General features: G+C 39.0%; 1 protein-coding gene across 1 annotated transcript in view; it reads left to right on the forward strand.

Moving 5' to 3' along the window:
* Positions 1-25091, forward strand: part of HDAC9 (histone deacetylase 9) — a 751983-nt gene that overhangs the window by 611956 nt on the left and 114936 nt on the right. Inside the window, exon 22 of the mRNA XM_070424407.1 lies at positions 21931-22049. Within this exon, the coding sequence (XP_070280508.1) occupies positions 21931-22049 (119 nt within the window). The remainder of the gene's footprint in view (positions 1-21930; positions 22050-25091) is intronic.

The raw sequence follows: 25091 nt of genomic DNA on the forward strand, positions 1-25091 counted from the left end.
AAGGGAAAAAAAAATACAAACAGGTACAGTGTCAAGGGTAGGGTCCATGTAAGTGAGGAACTCTGAAAATTAAGCTTCACTGGTTTTATGGTAAAGATGCCTTGATTCATAGAACCTGAATGCCTTGTATTGCCGTTATTTGGAATGAAACTACAAAGTGTCATGTGATGAGCCTTCAATAAAGGTAGTGGCTGTGCTGGCTAGTGATGAGAAGCAGAGGAATTCACAGGGTGGAGGATTTCTTAGAAAAAATGCACTGACAGAGAATGGTCTTGACATAGAAATTTAACTGGGGATACATTTTCATCTGAGGGCACATGCCAAGGAGATCAAAGTAAAGGATTTTTTTCATCTGTCTTTCCAGTGTATGCTAAGGTAGAGTTAAAACAAATAAGCAAAACAAACAAACAAACAAACAAAAACCCCAAACCATAAATGATACAGCAAGGGAAAAATAGCAAAATCAGTTCAAAGAAAATTAAACAAATCCAAGTGGGGATGGGGAGAGCAACCAATATTTTCAGGAGGAGAACACCTTTTCTATTGATTTTGGTGTGAGGAGTCTGCACCTGTTTGTGAACATGCCTCAGATCTGGACTCAGGCGAGTCCCTGAGCTGGCCCAGCTCTGACTCTCCTCCTGAGGGTAGAGTTGCTTTAATGCAGTTCACATGTAGGGTGTTTCATCTTAACCAGAGTGATTTATGTTAATGAAATGAAACAGAGAAAATACCCTTGACATCCTCTCCTTTTAAAAATATTAAATAAATATGTCCAGGACTTTTGTATGATTATATTTATTAAAACAAATGGAAGACTTCAATACATTCTAGAATACATTTGTAGGTGACCCTGGGTAGGGTTAAGTCCATTAGGAGAAAAAATGAGTGGTGGCGTTCTTTACCAATTCCAAAATTTCTAAATAGCTATTAAGATCAAATAATGAGCATCAAGTCCAAAGTAATTTATTCTATGATTTAGAAGTTGTTGTGTTTTTTTTTTTGGGGGGGGGGGGGCGGTCTGGCTTCTGAAAATGTGATCCCCAAATCATGATTCACAAAAATGTATTCAGAACATCTTTATAAATCTGATACTAGGCCTCCTTGCGACCTCATTGGGAATTAAGTATGGGTCATCTTCACCTATAAAATATCTCTTTGAAAATGTTCTAATTTAAGAGTTTATGTTCTGGTGTTTAATTTTTTACTAAATATAGAACTAGTCACTTTAACAGAACTTACAAAGAAGAAGAAGGACTCTTTTCAACTCATATTTTATTAGTATACATTTGCCCATCCCTCTACAATGCAATTATGTAATTAAATTCCATGGAAATTAAATTAGTCAAATGAATGGATTTTAAAAATATCAGTTGATTGGAATTTTTCTCAGAAGTTACCTACCTGAAAAAAAAGCATTAGATAAAGGACATGTCTGATTATTTTAATTGCTGACTAAATTGTAATTTATCCAGCTAATTGGGACATTTAGAAAACTCAGGATTAGCCAAGGAAAAAGTTTACTTGCTAGGAACACATCAACATAGTTTTAATTCCACTAATATAAGTAAACACTAATCTATTTTTAGTGGACTATTTAAAGTCAAGATTAAGAAAATAAAATTGAATAAAATTTGTATCTTAAAAAAAATCTTTTTGTCCATTGCTTTGGGCACATTTTAACAGATATTTACCAGGAATTTGCCTAATGCTCTGGAGCTATAGGTATTTGGCAAGCATGTCAGGTGGCAGCTATCTGCCATTATTCAGGACAAGAAAATAAAATGAAAAGGAATTTCATAACACATTCCTGGGAAATGCTTAGCTCTTTCTGCTGGTCAATATATCATTACACTATTATGTGCTAGCAACTGAAAAATTACTTTTTTTGATATCTTGGATATAAACATTAAGTAAATGATACTGTGGGGCTCACAGTGTTGATGGCGATGGTGATGATGTTGATGATATCCATTTAATGAGTACTGGGATTATTATTGCAACTTACAGTATAGAAAATACGACCATAACACTTCAAGAACTTAACCTATTAGGAAGGGAGTACAGAAGAAGGGTCCGTATGTGGTAAAGAAAGTATTAAAATGGCTAAGTGAGGACAGATAAAAGGGTATAGGCAAAGGGATGTGAGGACAAGCTATAAAGCTTGAGCATGAAATGCTAGAAGAAAACAAATAAAGAAGGAAAATACAGAAAGTCTAATAGAGGACTAAATAATCAAATCAGGGGTAATTTTTTAAATGGGTGGGAGTAAGGAGCCATTATAGCAAGGAGAGAGAACAAAAATAGTAAATGCCATGATTTCCAATTCCTGCTAGAATTCATAAAATGGGACTTTATCATGGTCATTGGCATTATAGCTTTCATGGTCTGTACATTTTGTCACTACACTTAAACCCCCAAAGAAGGCAATGTGGTTGGTGCCTGTACAAATTGGTCAGGTCTTGTGATTGTTAAATACTTTGAATATCACAGAAGTTTAAAATAATGCTTTTATAACATAATGGGAAAACTGATGCAATGGGTTGCTAACCTGATTTGAGTCAGATTTCGGATGGCGATGGAATTAGCTAGAAGGGATCCTTTAATCCCACCACACAGTCCTCTCCCAGGCAGAGTCTGAAACCAGAGAAACAAAGGCCATGCCTCCATCACACAGCCAGTGAACGGCAGGGCCTGGTTTCAAACACAGGTCGTCTGACTCCAAGCCCAGGGCACTTTAAACTAGATTACATCCAGCAAATTTTTCTAAATACACAGCCCCCAAAGATCTGTCTTGCCCCAGCATCGTGTTATTGTAGAAAAGGGGGTTTGAAAGCTTGACTAATTGATTAGTGGCTGTTCTTTGTGAACCTGACATCAACACACATTTTCCCTATTTAAAGGAAAAGGTTGCAGTAATTTCTATTTTACCTGGACCCCTGTCAACAGCCCTCTTCTCTTCCTTCCTGTCATTCCCAGGGATCATTGTGCTTTAGGACTTCACCGTGGGCTCTTCTTTCCTGCTTGTCCCCTGCAGATGCTGTTCATGGAGTTCACCGCACCCCCTGGGTTTAGAAACGATGGCTGTGCTGAACCTGAACACTCCTTTTCAGCTGCCTGTGGTTTCCCCACTTCTTAATATGTTAAATTTAATTAGACTGTGGTTGCTAGCTCCTTACTTTTTCGCTTGCCATTCTGTCAGTTAATGTTTCCCTTGCACAGGTCAGGAGCCACAGGGGAGGAGAGGAGAGGGGAAGGGGATCCTTCGCCAAATTCAGGTCAAGCTGTTTAACCAAACGGTAGCTGATTTTACTACTGACTCCGTCTCTGTGTCTGAGCCCCTGCAGTACCAGGAGACCTTCGCAGGAATGGAAACATTCCTCCTTTTAGTCCTGTGCACCGTCGTCTTCCTTGACTTCTTGCCGAGAAACGTGAGGGGCGAAATAATTGTAAGCATTACAGCCTTTCACTCTAATGACCTTGACTCTGCACTGGAATACATGTCTTCATTATGAAGAATTTGGCCCAGACCACATTAGCAGGGCTGCTGTTTGCTTTGCACACAGACCAACACATGTTGTGTCTTTGCAGTGGGGCTGTTGGTTAAGGGAACCGAATCCTGCTGTTCTCTTAAAATGCATGTTTTGGAAAGGAGCTTTTATAATACTTTGGTCCTGAGGTATATTGCATCATAGGCCCAAGCTAAAGGTTTACAGCCCCCAAGAAGCTAGGAGGAACTGGTTAGATTTTGACTCTAACCCCTAAACTAACCCTGAAAATCAAAATGTATTTCCTAAACTAACCCTAAAAGTCAGAATGTGTTTTGCTGCAGTCTCCTCACCACTCATGGCTACTCCATAAAAATGGCCTCCAACGGTGTGAATGTGATTGATTGTAGATTGATTTTAGAAACTGTATAGATACAACTTCCGTTTTCTACGACTAAACTTGGAGTGGGCAAAAAGAAGTCTATTTTCTATAAATGCCTTAGTATCTTCACTTAATTTCAGGTTATTTGTTTGTGAGATATATGGCAGGACACAGAATTCCATGTGCACTTTCCTTTGGGAATACCACAGTGATTTAATCATTTTCTATTAACATATTTTGCTCAACAGTACTATCAAGTATAACCTCAATTCTGGCAAAAGCTATTTCTTTGGGGGGAACCAACTTTGTAGTTTGGCACAGTATTTCTGGTAAAGCATGTAACCTAATTACTTAAATTATAGGGAACCTGAGCCTGGTTTCAAACCCCAGCTCCTCCATTTACTGCCTGTGTAACCTGGCCAAGTCAGTTTAGCCCTCTGTACCTCAGTTTTTCACATCTGCAAAATGGGAAACATGCCTAAGAATACTTCCCAGGATTCTGTGTGGAATATATGAGTTCATTTAAGTAATGTACTTAGAATAGGGTGAGACACAAAGTGCCATTCCAGTTTTCAGTTCTTCACGCCCATGCCTGTGGTGATTCAACTCCATTGAAATGTTTAACATTTTTTGTACACGTCATTCCATGACTGGCACATGAGGTTCCCTTTGTCTGGAATTTTCTTCGAATGGATAACTTGATTCTCTTTTTTTAAACTACCTAGTATTTTTTAAACTGTGAGTTGCCCTTCATTAAAATGTTATGAAATCAACTTATTATTTAAGACTGGCTCTTTTGGAATGGGGAGTGAAATATAATAGAAAATGTAAGGGTGTAAGTATTTCATGAAAGATGTTTTAGTGTGTGTGTGTGTGTGTGTGTGTGTGTGTGAGAGAGAGAGAGAGAGAAAGAGAGAGAGAGAGAGAGAGAGAGAGAGAGAGAGAAGGAAAGAGTATGTGTTGGTTTACAAAGTGAAATTTTTTTTGTTGCTTGTATTTTGAGAATTTTGAAGCCCCTGAGTTACTGTATAAGCATCCAACTCAAGTATAATTTTATCTATAAAGCTTTCCTCTATTCCCTAGGGATAATTTATACACCATATATATATATATATATATATATATATATATATATATATATTAGAGGCCCAGTGCACAAAAATTTATGCACGGGGGGGGGGGGCGGGGGGGGGGGATGGCCTGTGCCCTCTCAGACTCTGGGACCCTTCGGGGGATAAGCACCTGCTGGTTTAGGCCCGCTCCCTGGGGAATTGGGCTTAAGCTGGCAATCAGACATCCCTCTGGCAGCCCCAGAGCCCTCAGGGGATGTCCATTTGCCAGTGGAGAGCAGGCCTAAGCTGCAGTCTGACATCCTTAGTGCTGCTGAGGAGGCAGGAGAGGCTTCCACCACCACTGCTGTACTGGCATCCATCAGCCTGGCTTGTGGCTGAGCAGAGCTCCCCCTGTGGGAGCTCACTGACCACCAGAGGGTAGCTCCTGCATTGAGCATCTGCCTCCTGGTGGTCGGTGTGTGTCATAGTGACCAGTCATTCCCAGTTGTTCTGCTGTTAGGGTCAGTTTGCATATTAACCTTTTATTATATAGGATAGAGGCCTGGTGCATGGGTGGGGCCTGGCTGGTTTGCCCTTCAGGGTGGGGGTCCCCACTGGGGTGCCACTGGGGTGCCTGGCCAGCCTGGGTGAGGGGCTGATGGCTGTTTTCAGCCTGGCCACACCCCCTTTAGGGTGGGGGGTCCCCACTGGGGTTCCTGGCCAGTCTGGGTGAAGGGCTAAGGGCTGTTTTCAGTCTGGCAAAGCCTCCCCAGCGACAGAAGCTCCCAGCCTCTCCTTTTTTTCTGGGATTTATTTACCTTCTATAATTGAAACTTCGTAGCCTGGAGTGGAGCTCAGAGCCGGCCAGGGCTTGGCTTCCTCCATTACCTGGGGCAACCCAAGGCTCCAGCTCAGTGGCTATGGCTGGCTGAAAGCAGCTATCTGGGGTTTATTTACCTTCTATAATTGAAACTTTGTTGCCTGAGTGGAGCTCAGAGCCAGCCAGGGCAGGTGGGAGGGAAAGCCTCCTGCGCTCCAGCTCCATAGCCATGGCCGGCTGAAAGCAGGTATCTGGGGTTTGTTTAGCTTCTATAATTGAAACTTTGTTGCTTTTGGAGACTAGAGCAGGCCGCCACAGGCGGGGAACCTTGGCTTCCTCCATAACTGGAGCAAGCAAGCCTCCTGCTCATTCCAGCTCCGTGGCTGCCTGCCACCATCTTTGTTGGCAGTTAATTTGCATATCTCACTGATTAGTCAATTGGAGACGTGTAGCGAAGGTATGGTCAATTACCGTGTTTGTCTACTATTAGCTAAGATATTGAGTGTCCAGATTATTATAACCACCTGACGTTTGTAGGCAAATTAGCTATAATTTTGCGCTGAAGTTGCTAGAGGGCCAGACCATTATAAATAGGGAAGCAGGTTGTTTAGCACGACAGTAGAAGTGATTTTTTTCTGAAGATATGGGTAAACAATGCAATTTAACAGCCTTTGAACATGGGATATATATTATTATGAGTAGCCAGATTATTATGACCACCCCATCAGTACTTCGTTGGGCCACCTTTTGCCTTCAATACTGTGGCAATTCTTTCTGGCATTGACTCCACAAGATGTTGAAAGGTGATGCGAGGAATCTGACACCATGCCTGATGAATAGCACTGTCCAGTTCTGTGAGATTTGCTGATTGTGGAACCAGCTGCCTGATGGCTCTTTTAACTTCATCCCACAAATGCTCAATTGGATTGAGATCTGGTGATTGTGGGGGCCACCTAAGCAAGGTAAAGTCTCCCTCATGTTCTTGAAATCAGTCCTGCACCACACAAGCACCATGACATGGCACATTGTCTTCTTGGAAGAAGCCATCTCCATTGGGATATGCCATCAACATGATAGGATGAACCTGATCAGCAACGATACCTAGGTATGTTGTGCTATTCAGATGTTGTTCCACATGAATTAAAGGGCCCAAATCATGCCAGGAAAACATGCCCCAAACCATAACACTGCCCCTACCAGCTTGAAGGGTTGTACTCATGCATGTGGGGTGCATGCTTTCATGCTGTTTCCGCCAAATTCTCACTGTGCCATCTGCATGATGCAACTGGAAACGTGATTCATCAGACCACATGACTTCTTTCCAATGCTCGACTGTCCAATCCTGTGTTCCTGTGTGAACTGGAGACGTTTTATCTTGGTAACTGCAGACAGCAAAGGTGTTCGAACAGGCCTTCAGCTTCCATATCCCATATGATGCAGTGTACAGCTAATTTGCCTACAAACGTCAGGTGGTTATAATAATCTGGCCACTCACATTCTAAGATATCCCACGTTCAAAGGCTGTTAAATCGCGTTGTTTACCCATATCTTCAGAAAAAAAATCACTTCTACTGTCGTGGTAAGCAACCTGCTTCCCTATTTATAATGGTCTGGCCCTCTAGCAACTTCAGCGCAAAATTATAGCTAATTTGCCTACAAATGTCAGGTGGTCATAATAATCTGGACACTCTATAGATATATATTAAGGTACTTATTTTGAAATGGAAGTAAAAAAATTGTATCAACATTAGAGAACATCGCTTTGAACTGGGAGAAATTTATTTATAGATCTATTTCACATATGCCATGTGAGCTCCTTAAACATGGAAATCTGTCACAATAGTATGAAGTCCAGCTGGCAATGAGGTACAGTGTAGATGCTTAATGAAGACTTGGTTAAATGAATGAATAAACAAATCTATGAATAAGAAAACTGTCAGAGTCAGCTTCAACTTTGTTTTCAAACAGGAATATGATGTACACAAACCAATTTGAAAATATCTATAGAATATCTGCTCCTTGGAAAGGTTTTTAAAGTCAACTTAAATCTTTTTGACATGAGGGTGCAGAACTGCTGTACAGGTGATTGTAGAGGATTATTTGGTTGTAAGACAAACATGCATGCACAAAGGAAGATTCGTCTTCAAGCTTTTTATTCTCCGGAATCTGTTTCTGCCGAGTGTTCAGATGCTCATTTGGAATGTCACTGTATCTCTACAGCAGCATCCACATGCCACCATAACATCCAAGTTTTAGAAAATAGTCACATAGCTAGCTCTTTGTGTATATGGAGCCAGGCTTTTGGAAAATGGATATGATCAACATATTTTTACACTTATGTGGAATGTTTGAGTGTACTTAGGTATTTTTTTGGTGCTAATTCAACTGGCAATCCAGAGTCTAACTTATTCGTGGTATGTTATATGTTTGTCACAACCTCTTAAAGAGTAAATACTGATTACCAGGACATGATGGAAAGTCTAAGCTCCTTAGTGGAATGAACACTGTGGTTGGAATTGTGCCTGGAGATAAGTTACTGCAGAATAAATGTTCATAGCCAGTCTCATTTCTGCCATCTCTCGTAAAGTGAGGCATAGCATCCCTGCTTCATTTCTAACTCGCAGAAATATTGAAGTGACTAGTGTGATACATAGTGATATGCCTCCATTTTCTCACAGAAGGATAGCATTTTAGAACATTGATTTGTCATCCAATAATGGAGTTAAAAGGCATTGAAATTGTTAGGTTTGTGAAAACCTGGTCTTTGGATTCAGACAAATCTGGGGTTGAATCCCAATTCATGCCAGTTACTTGGTGAATCAACTTGACAATTTTTTTTTAGTTTCCTTGAGTCTCAGTTTGATTATCTATAACATGGGGGTTCAAAATACATGATTTCAGATATATTGTAGGCATTACAGAATTAGAGATAGTGTATAAATTGTCTAACTCCATGCTTGTCATATGGCACATTGTCAAAATGGTTGATAATTACATTGTTTCTAGAAGAAAAGAGTTAGCTTGCCTCTAACATACACGGATTATTTCTTTAGCTTTGGGAATAATCCTACTCGCCTGTCATTTTAGATGAGAATAAAATGAAAACTCCTTGATTTGGGGCTGGTCTCTGATGGAGGAGGTACTCAGTCTGCAACTCAGATTTCATTCAGCTCCAAGTTCTTCCTTCCTTCTTGATCTCTTCATGGCTGGTCTTAGGGGTTTAAATTACTAAATGAGCTTGCCTTTTGTCTTGTTTGTCTCATATTTTTACGCAATTAAAAGAAAAAAATCTTGATGATGCCGCCGCCTCCCTCAGAAAGGCCACATCAAAAGGTGCAGTTGACCAAAAATAATACACACTTTTTCCAAAGACACAAACAGTTCCTTTAAAAGGATGTCATGCTGTAATTTATTTTGTAAATTTTATAAACCACAGAACATTTACTTACAGTAAAGTTTGACCTTCTCCTTTTTATGCCTACAAAGCTCCATCTTCTCTTCTTTTGAGAAGAAATATAATGGCTAACATTCTCTTTAAGTGTGTGTGTGTGTGAATATATATTCTATATTGAATTTTATTGGAATACTGAGTTTAATTTTTAACCAGGATCCCTTGGCTTCATGCAATAATATTTTATGGAATGCAATCACTTGTGCAAAGACCAAAGAGAGGCCCATTTGAAACTTTACAGAAAGAATATTCTGTGCGCCTAGGGTGATGGGAAATGCAATATGTGTACTAAGCTCTCCATTGCACCCCACCGAAAGCAGAGAAATCCCTATGACTGATTTGATGGTAGTAAAATCTCTTGAGGGATTTTTTGGATAAAGAAAATAATAAGAAGAAATGGGCACATAATTAAGTTTCCAAAGCGCATGTGTCATAAGCATCTTATTGTCCCTTTGGAGGAGAAATTTACTATTGATTTAGGTAGACATAGTCCTGTTCTGAGCCCATTAATAATAATAAAAAAAAAAAGTCAGCCTTTCTGAATTCTCTAAACAATTCTCTGTTATTTCAGTTACAAGAGAATTTTACTGTCATTGGTGTTCTCTTTTCTACTCATTGCAGTGTTTTACAATCACAAGGTTGCTATAGAAACAAAAAATAAACAAAGATTTGGAAAGAGACATGTTTCAGGGGCTTGTTCTGCCTCTCCTCCTGAATACTCCTGAATATGTTGACTATGTTGTTCTTTGAACATACTTCCTTGATTATCCAGCTGGTCTTCACATAAGGAGATAAAATTGAAAATTTTGTGAGCTGATTTGTGTGCAAATTTTCCAAAGTCTTCTTAACTTATTTTCATATCCTTTAAGAATGAATTGTTCTAAGAAGAGAGAGAAATTAGAAAATTAATAAAGGAAAGAGAAGGAATTGAGAAAAGAAAGGAGGAAAGAAGGAAGGATGAGAGGAGTAATGAAATAGGGGTAAGATAAGTTGAGTTTAAAATGTTATGAGACTAGCATCTCCATAGCTGTTCATTGTAACCATCAAGAAAAACGCATTCTAAGTGGGGAGTTACAGGCAATTTTGAAGGGGTTTAAGAAGAAATCAATGGTGCATAACCTTGGAGAAGACTCAGTCCTTCCTCTTTTGCCTCAGCGGAGGTTACCTATGACTCAGTCCTTTGTTAGTTGGATAGTGGCATACCAATTGTTCTTTTCCAGCCCTCACTTTTTTGCAAATTTGGAAGAAATGATTTAGCAATACTTTTGAAACCAAAGACAGAAGACCATCTGTAAGTTACTGGACCCACATTTGGAATCATAATAAAATATTTTTTTGAAAACCACTCTTGCAAAATTATAGCCACATTTTTGGCATATTAAAATGCATGGCATTTATGTACTTTCATAAAATAATGATTGGAAATGGACATATATAATCATCTATACATTTCATTCTATATTGCAAAGTAAAGAATATTCATGGCAATAAAATTTTAATATAAACTCTTGAATGACTTCTAAAAATTCCAAATTAAGCAGGTCTCAGAGTGTCCTCATTCTGGTTTGTTAATTTTTCTATGCCAAATTTCAAAATAGAGTTCAACAAAAGCAAAATCTATTAATTTTGTTACCGCTGTATTTGTTTATGGTAATTACAGAAGATTCACTTTATCGATTTTGATAGGCTAGTAACCTTATCATTTTTCTCAGCTTGCTATACTTGAGTGGAATCTGCATAGAAAGCCAGCATCATTACACATTCAGAGGGACAGCAAATATAATAATATAAATACAATATGACACTCATTGACAGCATCCCAAAAGCCAGGAAGAGTTATTGTTGAGAAAGTTTTTACTCCCAGCTCACAGACACATTGAGTAATAACTTTGAATTAGTCAGAATTGTTACTGGCCATATGACACATCTTAGGCAAGGAAAGTCCCTTAGTCCCTTCAAGTATTCATTCTTCTTAAATGACAGAGTTCTAAAATTAGCAATGACATTTTAGTGTTCTAAAGCAAAGTAAACTTACCAAATGTCATATTTCAAACTTGTATTAAAAGAATGAACTTTATGGACTATGAATATATATATTATTAGATATTATATTCATATAAGTATATATACATAGATATTTAGTTAAGGTATATGTTCCTAGAATATATTGTGTGGTATTAAGGTATACACACACTTAGCAATATAATTAGATCTTAGACCTATTATTATTTAAATTTTTAAAGTATGTGGTTTGTACATAGTTTCCTTATCCTCATCAAGGGTTCATTCTTTAAAAAACACAGAGTATTATAATCAGCATTTTAATGTAGCAAAATCATAATATAAACTAACTGAATTCATATTGAGAACTCCAGTCTCTTTAAAAATGTTTATGCTGCACTAGGAATAAATACTTTGTTCTTAGAGTGATTTGCATTTGACTCTAGAGTCCCTAGTCATCAAAGGAAAGACATACTTACTGGTAGAATTGAAATCAGAAAAGATAATGTCAAGTCAGTGAGTATGTAATAAAGATTTTGATCAGAAATGATCAACCAATGAACTCATATGCGTATATGCATAAACCATAGTCACAGACAATAGCGTGGTGAAGGCCTGGGATAGAAGGCGGGGGTGGGATGGGAGAGGTCAATGGGGGGTAAAGGGACATATATAATACTTTCAACAATAAAGGTTAAAAAAAATGTTGAGCTTCAGGCAACGGTTTTTTTAATAGTATATTGAGATATAATTGATATATAACTTTTTAACGTTTAACGTGCACAACATAATGATTTGATATAAGTATATACAGTTGGTTGGTTTAAAAGTAGGTTTACGGTTGTTCATATGAAAAATAATACACTAATTAATCCTATATAATAAAAGCCTAATAGGCTAAGTGTCAGACCATTCGACCATTCGACCAGTCACTACAGTGCGCACTGACCACCAGGTGGCAGACGCTCTGACCGGCAGGTTAGTTTGTTGCTGGGATCCGGCCTACCAGGACTGGGTGAGATGGGCCGGACATGCCCTTGAGCCCTCCCAAGGTCCTTCCCCAGCCCCAATCATGCACCAGTAGGATCCCTCAGCCTGGCCTGCTCCCTCTTGCAATCTGGTACCCCTCAGGGGATGTCGGAGAACTGGTTTTGCCCGATCCCTGCAGGCTAGGCCGAGAGACCCCACTGGTGCACAAATCCATGCACCAGGCCTCTAGTAAATAATAATACAAAAATAAACTGTTTTGCATACTCACAACTGTAAACCTACTTTTACTGAACCATGTATTGCAAATTGATTACAGCAATAAGATTAGTTAATATCAGTCACCTCACAAGGTGACACTTTTTAAAAAAATATATTTTTATTGATTTCAGAGAAGAAGGGAAAGGGAGAGATAGAAACATCAATGATGAGAGAAAATCATTGATTGGCTGCCTCCTGCACACCCCCTATTGGGGATCAAGCCCATAAACCCAGGCATGTGCCCTTGACCAGAATTGAACCTGGACCCTACAGTCCACAAGCCGACGCTCTATCCACTGAGCCAAACTGGCTAGGGCTTTTCTTTTTTAAGGTGACACTTTTTTGTCCTTGTGGTGAGGCATTTAGGATTTACTTTTAACAAATTTCAAAAACACAATAGAGTATTTTTAACTAGTCATCATGGTGTACATGACATCCCCAGAACTTATAACTGGAAGCTTGTACCTTCAGACCACCTTCCACTAATATTCTCACCTACCCCCAGCCATCAGGCAATGACTTTTCTTATCAAATATAAGAGAAAGAGAAGAAGAACAACAACAAAATGTCCCTTTGATGTCTTAGCTTTGAGACATTAAAAAAATCATATTTTCTGGGAGCTGCTTATGACTTTAGAGACCATGTAGATCTGTGATCAGCAAACTGCTGCTCGCGAGCCACACGCAGCTCTTTGGCCCCTTGAGTGTGGTTCTTCCACAAAATACCCCGTGCGGGTGCGGGCGCATGTACAATGACATTGAAACTTCATGGCCCATGCGCAGAAGTCGGTTTTTGGCCTGGGCGAGTCTATTTTGAAGAAGTACTGTTGATATTTGGCTCTGTTGACTAATGAGTTTGCCGACCACTGATCTAGATGAATCCCTCTACCACCCTTTTTTATAGTTAAGGAAACTAATAGTTGAGGGAAGACAATTTTCTAAGGTCATACATTTAGGAGCAGTGCCAAATCCAGAACCAGGTGTCCTGAGTTGGAATCCTTGGATCTTTCTACAGTTATAACTGAGGCCAGAGAATTCAGTTTTGAGATGGCACTCAGTTGTAGGTGCTGCAGAATTTGGTCCCTTTTTTACAGGCTTTTGGAGAAACCCCACATTCCCCGCTGTCCCGCCCCTCCACACGTGTTCCAATGCTCATCAAAGTAAGATGATTGAAGAATAATGTCCTTTGTCTGGACAGAGTTCCTATTCTAATGCTTGATTTGCACAAATGCAAAAGAACTAGACACAGAACATATCTAGTGAACAAAAATACTGAGATAAGAGGAAATTCATATTGAGCAGAATTATAGAGACAAAGAAAAGGCATGTAGACACAGGAGAGGAAAGTAGACAAAATATTGTATAAAGAAACTAGAGGCCTGGTGCACGAAATTTGGGCATGGGGGTGGGGGGTGGGTTCCTCAGCCCAGCCTGCACCCTCTGGCAATCCGGGACCCCTTGGGGGATGTCCAACTGCCAGATTAGGCCTGATCACGGGACTAAACTGGCAGTTGGACATCCCTCTCACAATCCGGGACTGCTGGCTCCTAACCGCTCATCTGCCTGCCTGCCTGCCCGATCACACCTGACCACTCTGCCTGCCTGCCTGATCGCCCTAACTGCCTCTACCTATCTTCCTCATTGCTCCTAACCACTCACCTGCCTGCCTCATCACCCCTAACCACTCTGCATACCTGCCTGATCTCCCCTAATCACTCTACCTGCCTGCCTGATTACCCCTAACTGCCTCTGCCTCGGCCCCCGCTGCCGCGGCTTCACCTGGAAGGATGTCTAGAATGACGTTCAGAAGGTTATTTGGCTGTCTGGTCTAATTAGCATATTATGCTTTTATTATTATAGATAGCCCTAGCCAGTTTGGCTCAGTGGATAGAGCAGTGATGGTGAACCTATGACATGTGTCAGAGGTGACACGCAAACTCATTTTTTTGGTTGATTTTTCTTTGTTAAATGGCATTTAAATATATAAAATAAATATCAAAAATATAAATCTTTGTTTTACTATGGTTGAAAATATCAAAAAATTTCTATATGTGACATGGCACCAGAGTTAAGTTAGGGTTTTTCAAGATGCTGACACACCGAACTCAAAAGGTTTGCCATCACTGGGATAGAGCCTCAGCCAGCAGACCAAAGGTTCCTGGGTTCAATTCCAGTCAAGGGCACATACGTTGGTTGAGATTCTTCCCTAGCCCAGGCCCTTATCAGGGCTCATGCAGGAGGCAACTAATCAACGTGTTTCTCAGTGCTGACCCACTTCTGTATGCCTTCCTTTGGTGCTTCCCCAGAAGGGACTGGTCCAGTGGTGAGTGCAGTCCTGCGGGCATCATGAAGCACCCACAGCCACAGCCGCTCCCTGGAGTCATTAGTGGCAGCTCTTTGAGGTGCTGCCTCCACCACTTGTCCAAGCAGGAAGTGTGAGGAAGAGTTTCCCTTGGGAGCATCCTTCTCCTGCACTTCATGCACAGCACGTACACATGGATGAGAACGTGTGCCTGTGGCATGTGCCCTTTTTAGAAAAATCTAAAAAGAACAGAAGTCCTGTGCCATTTGCAAATGTGCAATTTTATAATCTGATGCTTTCCAGCAATGATGTACAATTAAACTATAAAGAAAAACATAGGCTTAGCTTTTCACCTATAATCCATATTTGCTTGATTATAATATGCCATTCTGTATTATGCAGGGGTTCAGAATCTGCTGTCTCAGAAGTCAAAAAGACCTGGGATTTCTAAAGGACACTTTCAAATGCATTGCTTAATTGATGAGGACAGAAATGACCTATATCTGATCACATCACTGCTCTCGTCAAACCACCCTTTTCTCTTCTTATGCAGAATGAAGTCCAAAGTCTAACAAACTGGCTTTCCATGGGCACATCCTTCTCAGTTATGGACTCTTTGAGGGCAAAGCTACAACTTATTCATATCTTTGAATGCTGGCATAATCCCAATGCCTCTCACATAACAGGAGCTCATGAATGAGTTCTGAATGAAAACTAGGGTATTGTTGAGTAACTCTATGGGGTATAATGCTTTCATGTGCTTTAAAATGCCTTCTGTTTCCCTTAAAGCCAGAGCAGTCCTCCCCTGCACTGAGCATACCCAATGAGTGATAGCATCCTACACTCAGCACACACCAAGGGGAGTCATGGGAGATCGCTTGCGTGGTTCTGCTGAAGCACAACACGTGACTCAGTGCAACCAGTTCTTTGTCCATTGACCACTAGACGAAAGAAATCCAGAGATCTGATTCTAACTAGGGAGGTTCCAAGTCAGAATCACATTTCTTGGAAGGATATCCAGATGGGAGCCTTTTCTCCTTACAGTGTTTAGTGTCTGGTTGCATGATCTATGTCTCCTTTTATTAGTAGCAGTCACGGTGGTATTTTTGTCTCTTTTTATTTTTATGATTTCATTGTACCCTCTAGTATGAGTCTCACCTGGGAGATGACTTGTAGGGAAGAGGAGAAGTGTTGACAGCATGACAGAATTTCCAGAAGGCAGGTGATGATGACAAGGCATATATGCCATTATCATTGCTTCCATCATCTGTTTACTAGCAAGTAAATAAGTATACAAATCACCCGTGGGCCCTCTTTATCGTGCTCCTATGGTCTGTCCACTACTTTGGTCCTATGCCTGTCTGTCTCTTTGATTTGCTTCCTTGGTGGCAGAGGTACATTCTCAAGGAAATTATTCAGGCAAGGTGATTTGGAATGAAATTTCTGAGTCCTTAAATATCTTCTAAAGTATTTTTTATGTAAGTAACATACTTGATTGCTAGTATGTAATGGCTGGCAGTAGAATTAAAGTTTAAAAATAATTTTCCCTCACAATGTGGAGATAGTGTTGCTGATTGGACTGGGATGTCAATCTCATTCTTCGTCTCTTTTGAGGGTGACTTTTTTCTTTTGTAAGGATCTCTGGGGATTTAAGTATTATTAGAATATGTCTAAGTATGTATATGTTTTTAAATACAGAGCTTTGCATTGGTTGGCCTAATCAGAACTGTAGACTTGAATTATTTTTCAGTTTCTAAAAATTATTTACTATCATTAGTTGAAAACGTTTTCTCTTTTCTCAGCATTCTCAAGGACCCTATTAAAATATAGGACTTGTGCATTGATCCTCTATGTCTCATATTTTCCCACTTACATAGTTTATTCACTTGTTTCCTTTTATGAGGGATTACTTCAATTTTATTTTTTCAGACCTTCTATTAGTTTATGCAGTTGTAGTTTTTATCTCAAAGTGCTTCCCTTGTTCTTTGTTCTTTTTCATAACAGCATGTCTGTGTTTTAAAAATAAAATCTTTCCTTGAATCTCTTTGAGATTATTATTTCTGTTGCCTGAATTATCTCTGTTTTTCTAAAGGTGTTTATATTTATGTTTATTTTAATCTTTCCTTTTTCTTCATACTACTGGCTCTCCTTATATGCTGGGAAATTTCTGCTTTGACATGAATATTTATGAAAGTAGTAACTGGTGTCATTTTTCCCTGTGGTTGTGTAAATGGGTCAGTTGAGGGCTCATGTCAGCTGGTGTGGGATAGAGCGTGTGGATGGCCAAACCCTTCACTTTGGAGTGAGCATTCCTGAAGATGGCTCACAGTCTCTGAATCTCCTTAAGTGATAAAATAAGGAAGACTGTATTTGGGGCAAAGTATCCACAATAGAAGCCTTGGCTTTCTCCAGGCACATCCGTTTCCTAAGTGAGAGTCTCTGATTAATTTGCCTAGAATAAACACTGGTTGCTGGCACAGAGGAAAGGCGATGAAGGTGTTGGGATGTAGTCCTGGTCCCCTTAGCCAGCTAGCATTTCTTTAACTTCTTGTAGTCAGTCCTGCCTCTCGTTTCCTTCACTATATTTGCTTTGTTCCCAGGAGGGTTTCATTGCGTGGAGTGTTTCTTATTTCTTCTCTGGTGCCATGAGACATGTTCAGGTAGCTTTCTTTTTTGTTTCATTTTATAAGTACGCACCCAGTCTATTTCCCTCTTCTGGAAATTTGTGTGTGTGTTTTTTTAAATCACTGTTTAGCCCTGGCTGGTGTGGCTCAGTTGGTTGAGCATTGTCCCATGCACCAAAAGGTCCTAAGCTCAATTCCAGGTCAGGGCACATACCCAAGTTGTGGGCTTGATCCCCAGTAGGAGGCCTGCGAAGGCAGCCGATTGATATTTCTCTTTCACATCAATGTTTCTTTCTCTCTTCCTCTTCCTTTATCTCTCTCTCTCTCTCTTTCTGTCTCTCTCTCTCTCTCTCTCTCTCTCATCAATAAAAACATATTTTTAAGAAATATCACTGTTGACAACTCTCTCATCCTCTTTTATTGTTACACATTTATTCTTTCTTGTATTTGATACCTGGTAACATTTTATTTTGAAAGATCATTGGACTTACAGAAAAGTTGTTAAGAACAGCACAGAATTCCTTTATGCCCTATGCCCAGCTTCTCCTAATGTTAAAAATTTACATGACCATAGTACAATTACCAAGTTAAGAAATTAATGTCTGTATAATGCCATTAGCGTCACTACGGGTTTTATGTGGGACTGCAGTTTTGCCATCATTTTTCTGTTCCAGGTTTCAAGCCAGAGCCTCACATCACACCCAGATGTCATGCCTGCTTAGTCCTATCTGTAGCAATGCCTTAGTTGTTCCCAGCCATGACTTTCAAAATGTACTGGTCGGTTATTTTGTCAAATGTCCCTTCATTTAGGTATGTCTAATGTTTTCTCATTATTAGACTTGAGGTTCTGTATTTTTAGCAAGAACAATATAGAACTGATCTGCCTTTCTCAATGTATCACATCAGAGAATATTGATGTTGATCTGAATTATCACTAGAGATCTTAACCTGAATCACTGTATTAAGGTGGTATCTATAGGTTTCTTCATTGTAATGTTTTATTTTGTGTGTGTGTTTTTTTTTCTTTATAATATTTAGGGTAAATACTTTGGTATTATGTAAATCTCATGTTTCTTCTCAAACTTTTGTCCACTGATTTCAGCATCCCTCCGTGGCTTTTTCCTGAATCAGTTATATCTGTCTTGTTCAAATGGTGATTTACTATTTTCTTCAGTTCTTTGAGTTATTAGTTGAAAGTTTTTATAAGACAGAACTGTTTTCTTCTTTTCTCTATTTGTTCTGTTATTGTTAAGTCTCTGTGTGGACTCATGGATACTAATTTGACTGTTTGGATTATAATCCAATACTGTCATTAGTTATTTTGCTCCTCCAGTTGTTCCAACTTTGGCCCTTGGGCGCTCTTTCCCATTGGCCCATATTCCTTTCTGACCTGACCCATCCCTTTTGAGCATTTCACTGTTTTCTGTCATCACAAGATGTTCCAGAAATGCCTTGTATTTTCCCTGATGCAGTCCTGGAATCAACCACCTCTCCAAGGATCCCTGGATCCTTCCATTGAAAATTGATATTAGAAAACAAGATCTGGGCATTAACTGTGCTCTTTACTACTGGACTGTCATTACTTTTAGGAAATACATAAGAAACCATGCATACACACATCAGCCGTTTCTGTGTCTGTTTACGTGTTATATACAGGCATGGGCAAAAATAGATTTTCAGTTGTGAGTAGGTGAAACACAGTTAATTCTTGTATTATTATTTATTAATCATTGTATTATAACTGTATACCTTCTTTTGTCCACCCCTGTATTTAAAACCATGAGTTCATATGCATATTCGTATACTTTCCTGGCAGTGGGATATTAGGAAAGATGGAGGGCAAACACATAGTTTGTTTGCTATCTTTAACCAGAAAACCCAACTGTTCAGATAAAAATTGTAAATGGCCCAGCTGGTGTGACTCAGTGGTTGAGTGTCAACCTGTGAAACAGGAGGTCATGGTTCAATTCCCAGTCAGGGTACACGCCTGGTTTATGGGCTGATCCTCAGTAGGGGGCATGCAGAAGGCAGCTGATCAATGATTCTCATCATTGATATTTCTATCTCTTTCTCCCTCTCTCTTCCTCTCTGAAATCAATAAAACCATATTTACAAAATAAATAAATAAAAATTGTAAATGAATGCTTTTGAGGATTTGTTCTATTGAAGAAAAATTACTTTGTTTTTCCCAATTATACTCCCAAATGTGTAGACACATTCATGTTTTAGTTTTTCCTTTTGTAGATCAGCACTGTGTTTTCAATATTCTAAAATTACATTGGCAATCCTTGTCTCCTATTTCCTGTTTTTGTCCTTCAATAATGCATATATATGTGTATTTAATAACCATATGCAGAGCAGATCCTTTGTGGAGAAGGTAATAATTGAGCTCTAACTTGAGGATGTTTACCATTCAATCACTCTTCCAAGTGTAGATTGATTGGGAAGATAAGAAGAGGAGGGGAGAAAACTTCTAAACAGAGGGAAGGGAGATGGAAAATGAGTTGCTATGATGCATGTGATGGATGGGCAATCTTGTTCATTCATCTACTCATATTTTCCTAAGAGTATTGTATGTTATCTAAGGGAACACATAGGATTAATTGAATTAAATAGATAAAGTACCTAGATAAAAACATTCTTGATTGTTTGAGACAACTTATTCCAATATCTGATATCCCAGCATACATCACATGGCTATTTCCCTCATATGAAAAGTAGGGAATTGGTAATATATGACACTTTCATGAAAATTGTAATGTAAGAGTTGGTATTTTTAGGAAGGAAAAGAATTGGTGAAACTGCTCCTGATAATGTAGCTATATTAGAGATTTTTAATTTTATGGAAGAATGAAATTGTGCATAGGAAGCAGAATTATATTTTGACTTAGTTTCACTGATGGGCCAATTCAGATATAAGTGCTTTCCAATTGTTGGAAGGACTTCCCCAGAAGTCACTTACATGCACATCTATGAGTTTGAAGGATTGAGCTTTTATATTTCTATTAGAGGCCCGTGCACAAATTTGTGCACCAGTGGGGTCCCTCTGCCTGGCCTGTGGGATCAGGTCAAAACCGGCTCTCCAACATCCCCTGAGGGGTTCCAGATTGTGAGAGGGCACAGGCCAGGCCGAGGGGCCCCATCAGTGCACGATTGGGGCCGGGGAATGATGTGGGAGGTTGGCCAGCCAAGGAGGGACCATGGGAGTGCTCCAGGGCATGTCTGGCCTGTCTTGCTCAGTCCTGATCAGCTGGACCCCAGCAGCAGACGCTCCTACTAGTTGGAGCGTCTGCCCCCTGGTGGTCAGTGCAGGTCATAGTAACTGGTTGTCTGCCCCCTGGTGGTCAGTGCATGTCATAGTGAGCGGTTGAGCGGCCTTAGCATATCATTAGCATATTATGCTTTGATTGGTTGAACAGACAACCAGATACTTAGCATATTAAGCTTTTATTATATAGGATAATAGCAGTGGAGTTATGAAAAACATTTTATTCATTTATGTCTCCACCTAGGTAAGTTTCAAATAAGTAGTTTTTATTTTGTAACTTCACCTTCTGTTTATATGCAAAACATTTAAACTATCAACCTGATATTATTATTAGAAATTTGCAAATATAAAAAATTTAAAATAACTCAATTATATCACTTCTTGAGAATAATTATTTTAATATTTAGTTTAGTCGTTTCTCCCAAACACAATAGAGACATTACTACTATTTAAATTTCCTGTGCTCTCCAGTTTTCCCATTTCATTAAATTGTTTTGAAAATTTGAATTCTATGGATGGTCCATTGGTCTTGAAGCCTGCATTTAGAAAACGTTTATGTTTTATAAAGCCCAGTTGCATTCATTAAGCATTCTCTCTCAAACCCAGCACTGAGGAGAAAGGGATTAGGAGGGCCTCAGGAGGCTGAAGAGGTGAGTGTGAAGGCTGAAGAAGTGGGGCCAGCAGGGCTGCTGTCATGGCTGAGAATGCCACATGCCTGGTGTCTCTGACCTTGGACTACTTAGCATTATGGTCTGGATTCTATTAAAGGAATTCCATGTTTTTCCTTTGCAAGAGTCACCCCCTACCATGACAAATATTTAAAAATGTTTTCTTTTAGTTGGAAAAGCAACATTTCCCCAAAAGAAATTTATAGTTCAAATTTACACCAAGTTTTCATTAACTGGAGCAAGCCCGGTTTTCACTGACGCTTCAGCTTTCCTCCATGAAACATTAGTCACTCCCCTGGAAGAAGCGGTGTTTTATAGGCAGGCAGTGGGATAAAACAGCCACAGATGTGCATGTGAAATGATGGGCTTGAGAATGTACCTGCAAAGCATTTTTTTTTTAAATTTGGAGAAACAAAGATGAAAGAGAAAAAAAGACAAATTGGGATGCTAAAATAACTGATTCGGTATTAAGGAAATGATAAGCTTTTGATCCGTTTCAAATAGCCTTTTCCTTTCCCGCTTTCTTTATTCTTGGGAAGTTCTTGAGATTGTGCCAAGTCTTTTTCACTGCACAATTTTTAAAGGTATCCGCCGTTCCCATGTGTAACTGGTTGCCTTTTTACTGCGCAGGACTGTAGTGATGCCTGTGGCCAAAGAGTTTGATCCAGACATGGTCCTAGTTTCCGCTGGATTTGATGCACTAGAAGGCCACGCCCCTCCTCTGGGGGGATACAAAGTGACAGCAAAATGTAAGTAGATCCTTCAGGGCCTCATGAAATGCTGTGATGTAATAACATCTTTTAGGTCTTTAAAGTAGCACCCTTTGCATGTCTAATAAAGTTAGGTGAGACCTGAGATCGTTGAAAATGTTTCAGATGGTGTTTACTGCTCTGTCAGATTCAACTCTTGGTGGAAATTGGCCTTTAAGAAAAACAAAGTTAATTTGATTCCTTTGGGGGACATGGGGGGACAATTCAGAACCTTTATGCTTTTCAGGAGTCCCGTGTTACCATTTAAAGACAGAAGTGATAGAGCTTCTGTTTAAAATATGTTGAATGGCCTGAAAGGTCATGAGCCTAGAAAAGCTACTGGACTTTTTACAACGAGAATAGAAGTAACTGTTTTTATTTCATTGTACATGGAAGTTAAAAAAAGAAAAGAAAAAAAAAAAGCTATTTCCCAATAATGCTATGCACTTTGGTTTTGAATTGAAAGTGTGGTTCCCAGAGCTCACAAACTCTGTTCATGCCTATGGGCAATGCTCAGGATCTTCTGTTGTGTTGCAAAGATTAATTTTTTGGCTGTGTTTGTTAGCAACTAGCTACCAAATGAACAAATGAATTTCGTGTTTTATTGTTTTTGATTGATGTGACAATGTAAATTGGCTAGAAAGAGTCTTTCTTGAAGAATTATTTCCTTGTTCTCTGAGTGAGAAAACAAGACATATGCATAGTCCATGCATACAAATGTTTGCTAGCACTCTGGATAGCTATTAAGAATAGGAGGAAAAATAAAAATTACACAGAGAATAAGATCCATCATCGTGGGTTTTTTTAGTGGGTTGGGGGGAAATGAAAACAAACAAATAATCCAAATAGTGTTAAGTGAGAGGGATGAATTTGGATAGAGCATGTTTTATTAATTGGACAGGAACCAAAGAACCAGCATCGTGCCAACCTTTGTTTTCAGTTGGCATCTCATGTGAGAGAGTTTTCTGCACTCTACTTGTTCCAGTAACATTGTTAGGTAGTAGCTATTTTTAACATCTATTCCCTACCCAGGGTTCTTAGTGTCTTATTGTCTATTGAGAACATATTAAAAGAAGCAACTCCACAAACACAGACAAAACATAATTCACAATTTTTGTACAGTTCAATAGAAAGGTATTTAGTAAAATCAAATGCCTTTATAGCCCTTTAATTTTCTTCCTGGAATTCCACTCAAACGTTAGTCTTTCCACTAGAGTTAAACCTCCTTTGAGTCAAGATTGGTGAATAGTTTAGTCTAAATAAAGGAAAAATAAGAGCTTGTACCCCAAATTGAGGTAAACCCAAACAACAGAAAACACATGGAACAATGATGGAAATCCAGAAAAGGCGTTCCTTGTTATTAAATCCAAGAATCTCCCTCAGGAGTGAGAAATATCAGAGGAATATATGTATTTGGGTCTTTCTCCCTGCCAAGGAAGCAAGGGGTAGCAAGTCCACTTCTCACAATTAACTAGAAGGAATTAACCTTTTTGTTTGCTTGCTTGTTAGTTCATTATGGTTTTGTTGTTGTTGTTGCCAAGTCAAGTTCAAAATATCAAATGTCATCTTGGAAGGTAGAATACCAAGTAATAGCAGCATGATTCCTTTTGGTTATAGACATAAGAAACACGTTTTTTTTACTTCTTGTTACTTTCAGTACAGTGTATCAAGACCTTCCTTATGTTGTGTGTCTTTATCCATTTTGGAGAACATTGGTCATTGCTTTCTATGCCAGGATAAGATTGTCTATAATCTCCCCAACCTCCCACCCCTCCTTACCTAATTCTTCCCTTCTATGTGTTTTCTAATCAACCGGCTATATGCATCCTTACTAGGTGATATTTTACTAAGAAAAACAGACATACATTTTAAGTGATTTAATAACTGGCCCTTTCTTGAGTACCTGCAATTAATAAGGAAAAATAAACAATGAGGAGAGGAAATCTTAGAACCCAAGGAGATTGTAGTCAAGGGTATCTAAAAACAGTTCACATATTTTATAGATGAGAAACCTAATTTATATTATCATCTGAAATAATTGGGGCAAAACCAAAGTGCTTATCCTGAATTTGTAATTAGGTGAAATTACTTAAGACTTTTACTGGATTTTTTCACTAAAGAGAAAACGTTTCCTAAAATGAGTGAGAATAGGGAACTTGGATGCATACTACAGAGGCCATTTTGTTGCTAAGACACCACAGTCTGTGATATACACCGACTAGCCCTTTGATACTTAAAAAAAAAACCCAACAGAGCATAACATCTGGGCAACTGTTTGTATATGTCATCTCCTGCAGGCCTGAGTTTGCCAGCTGTGTTTTCTAGAGATGCTGCCACATTAACTGGGCAGAGGTTAGCATTACTGGACAGCTGTATCCTTATTCCCCAAATAGCTCACCCCTGGGTCTCTTTGTTCAATTTCTAACACCTGGCAGATGCATTTATATTGCTTTGGTCTGAATGTTCTGCACAGACCATTAATATTGGGCCTTCATTGTCCCATCCCAGAAGTCATCTTTCCAAAATGAGACTAGAAATGGGCTTAACCTAAAAGTAGGTGGAAATTGTAGAAGCAAATTCCTTTCCTAATGTTTTTGCATTCTGATATAAAACCTCTCCCTTGTCCCAAATAGAATGTTCAAGGACTTTAAAGAGTGGTTTTTTGATCATGTCAGAGATGCTAAAATGTTATTGTCTTAGCACATTAAATATTTTTAAATAATTTTGTTTGATATTCAGAAAGGAAAGGATAAAGTCAAAACAACTAATGTCTTTGTTTTTAAACATCTAATTAGCTACCTAATATTGTTTTAAAGAATTGGTTGAGACTATGACATAAGTTTCAGCCCAAATATAGAGGTGGTTTAACATTAAAGTTGGTTCTTGGCTAGTACTATTTTTTTTCTCTCTTTTCTCATTTCTATACATATTAACTGTTCTCTTTGAAACTACAACAAAAATATTCAGGTTTGTTTCTGATAAAGTTTAAAATAAATTATCTGAATTAAATGTTTGAAATCTATGGTGTTCTTGCCATTAACC

This window comes from Myotis yumanensis, unplaced genomic scaffold (assembly GCF_028538775.1).
Source record: "Myotis yumanensis isolate MYYU_CA2020_CCGP unplaced genomic scaffold, mMyoYum1.0.hap1 SCAF_9, whole genome shotgun sequence".
NCBI lineage: Eukaryota > Metazoa > Chordata > Mammalia > Chiroptera > Vespertilionidae > Myotis > Myotis yumanensis.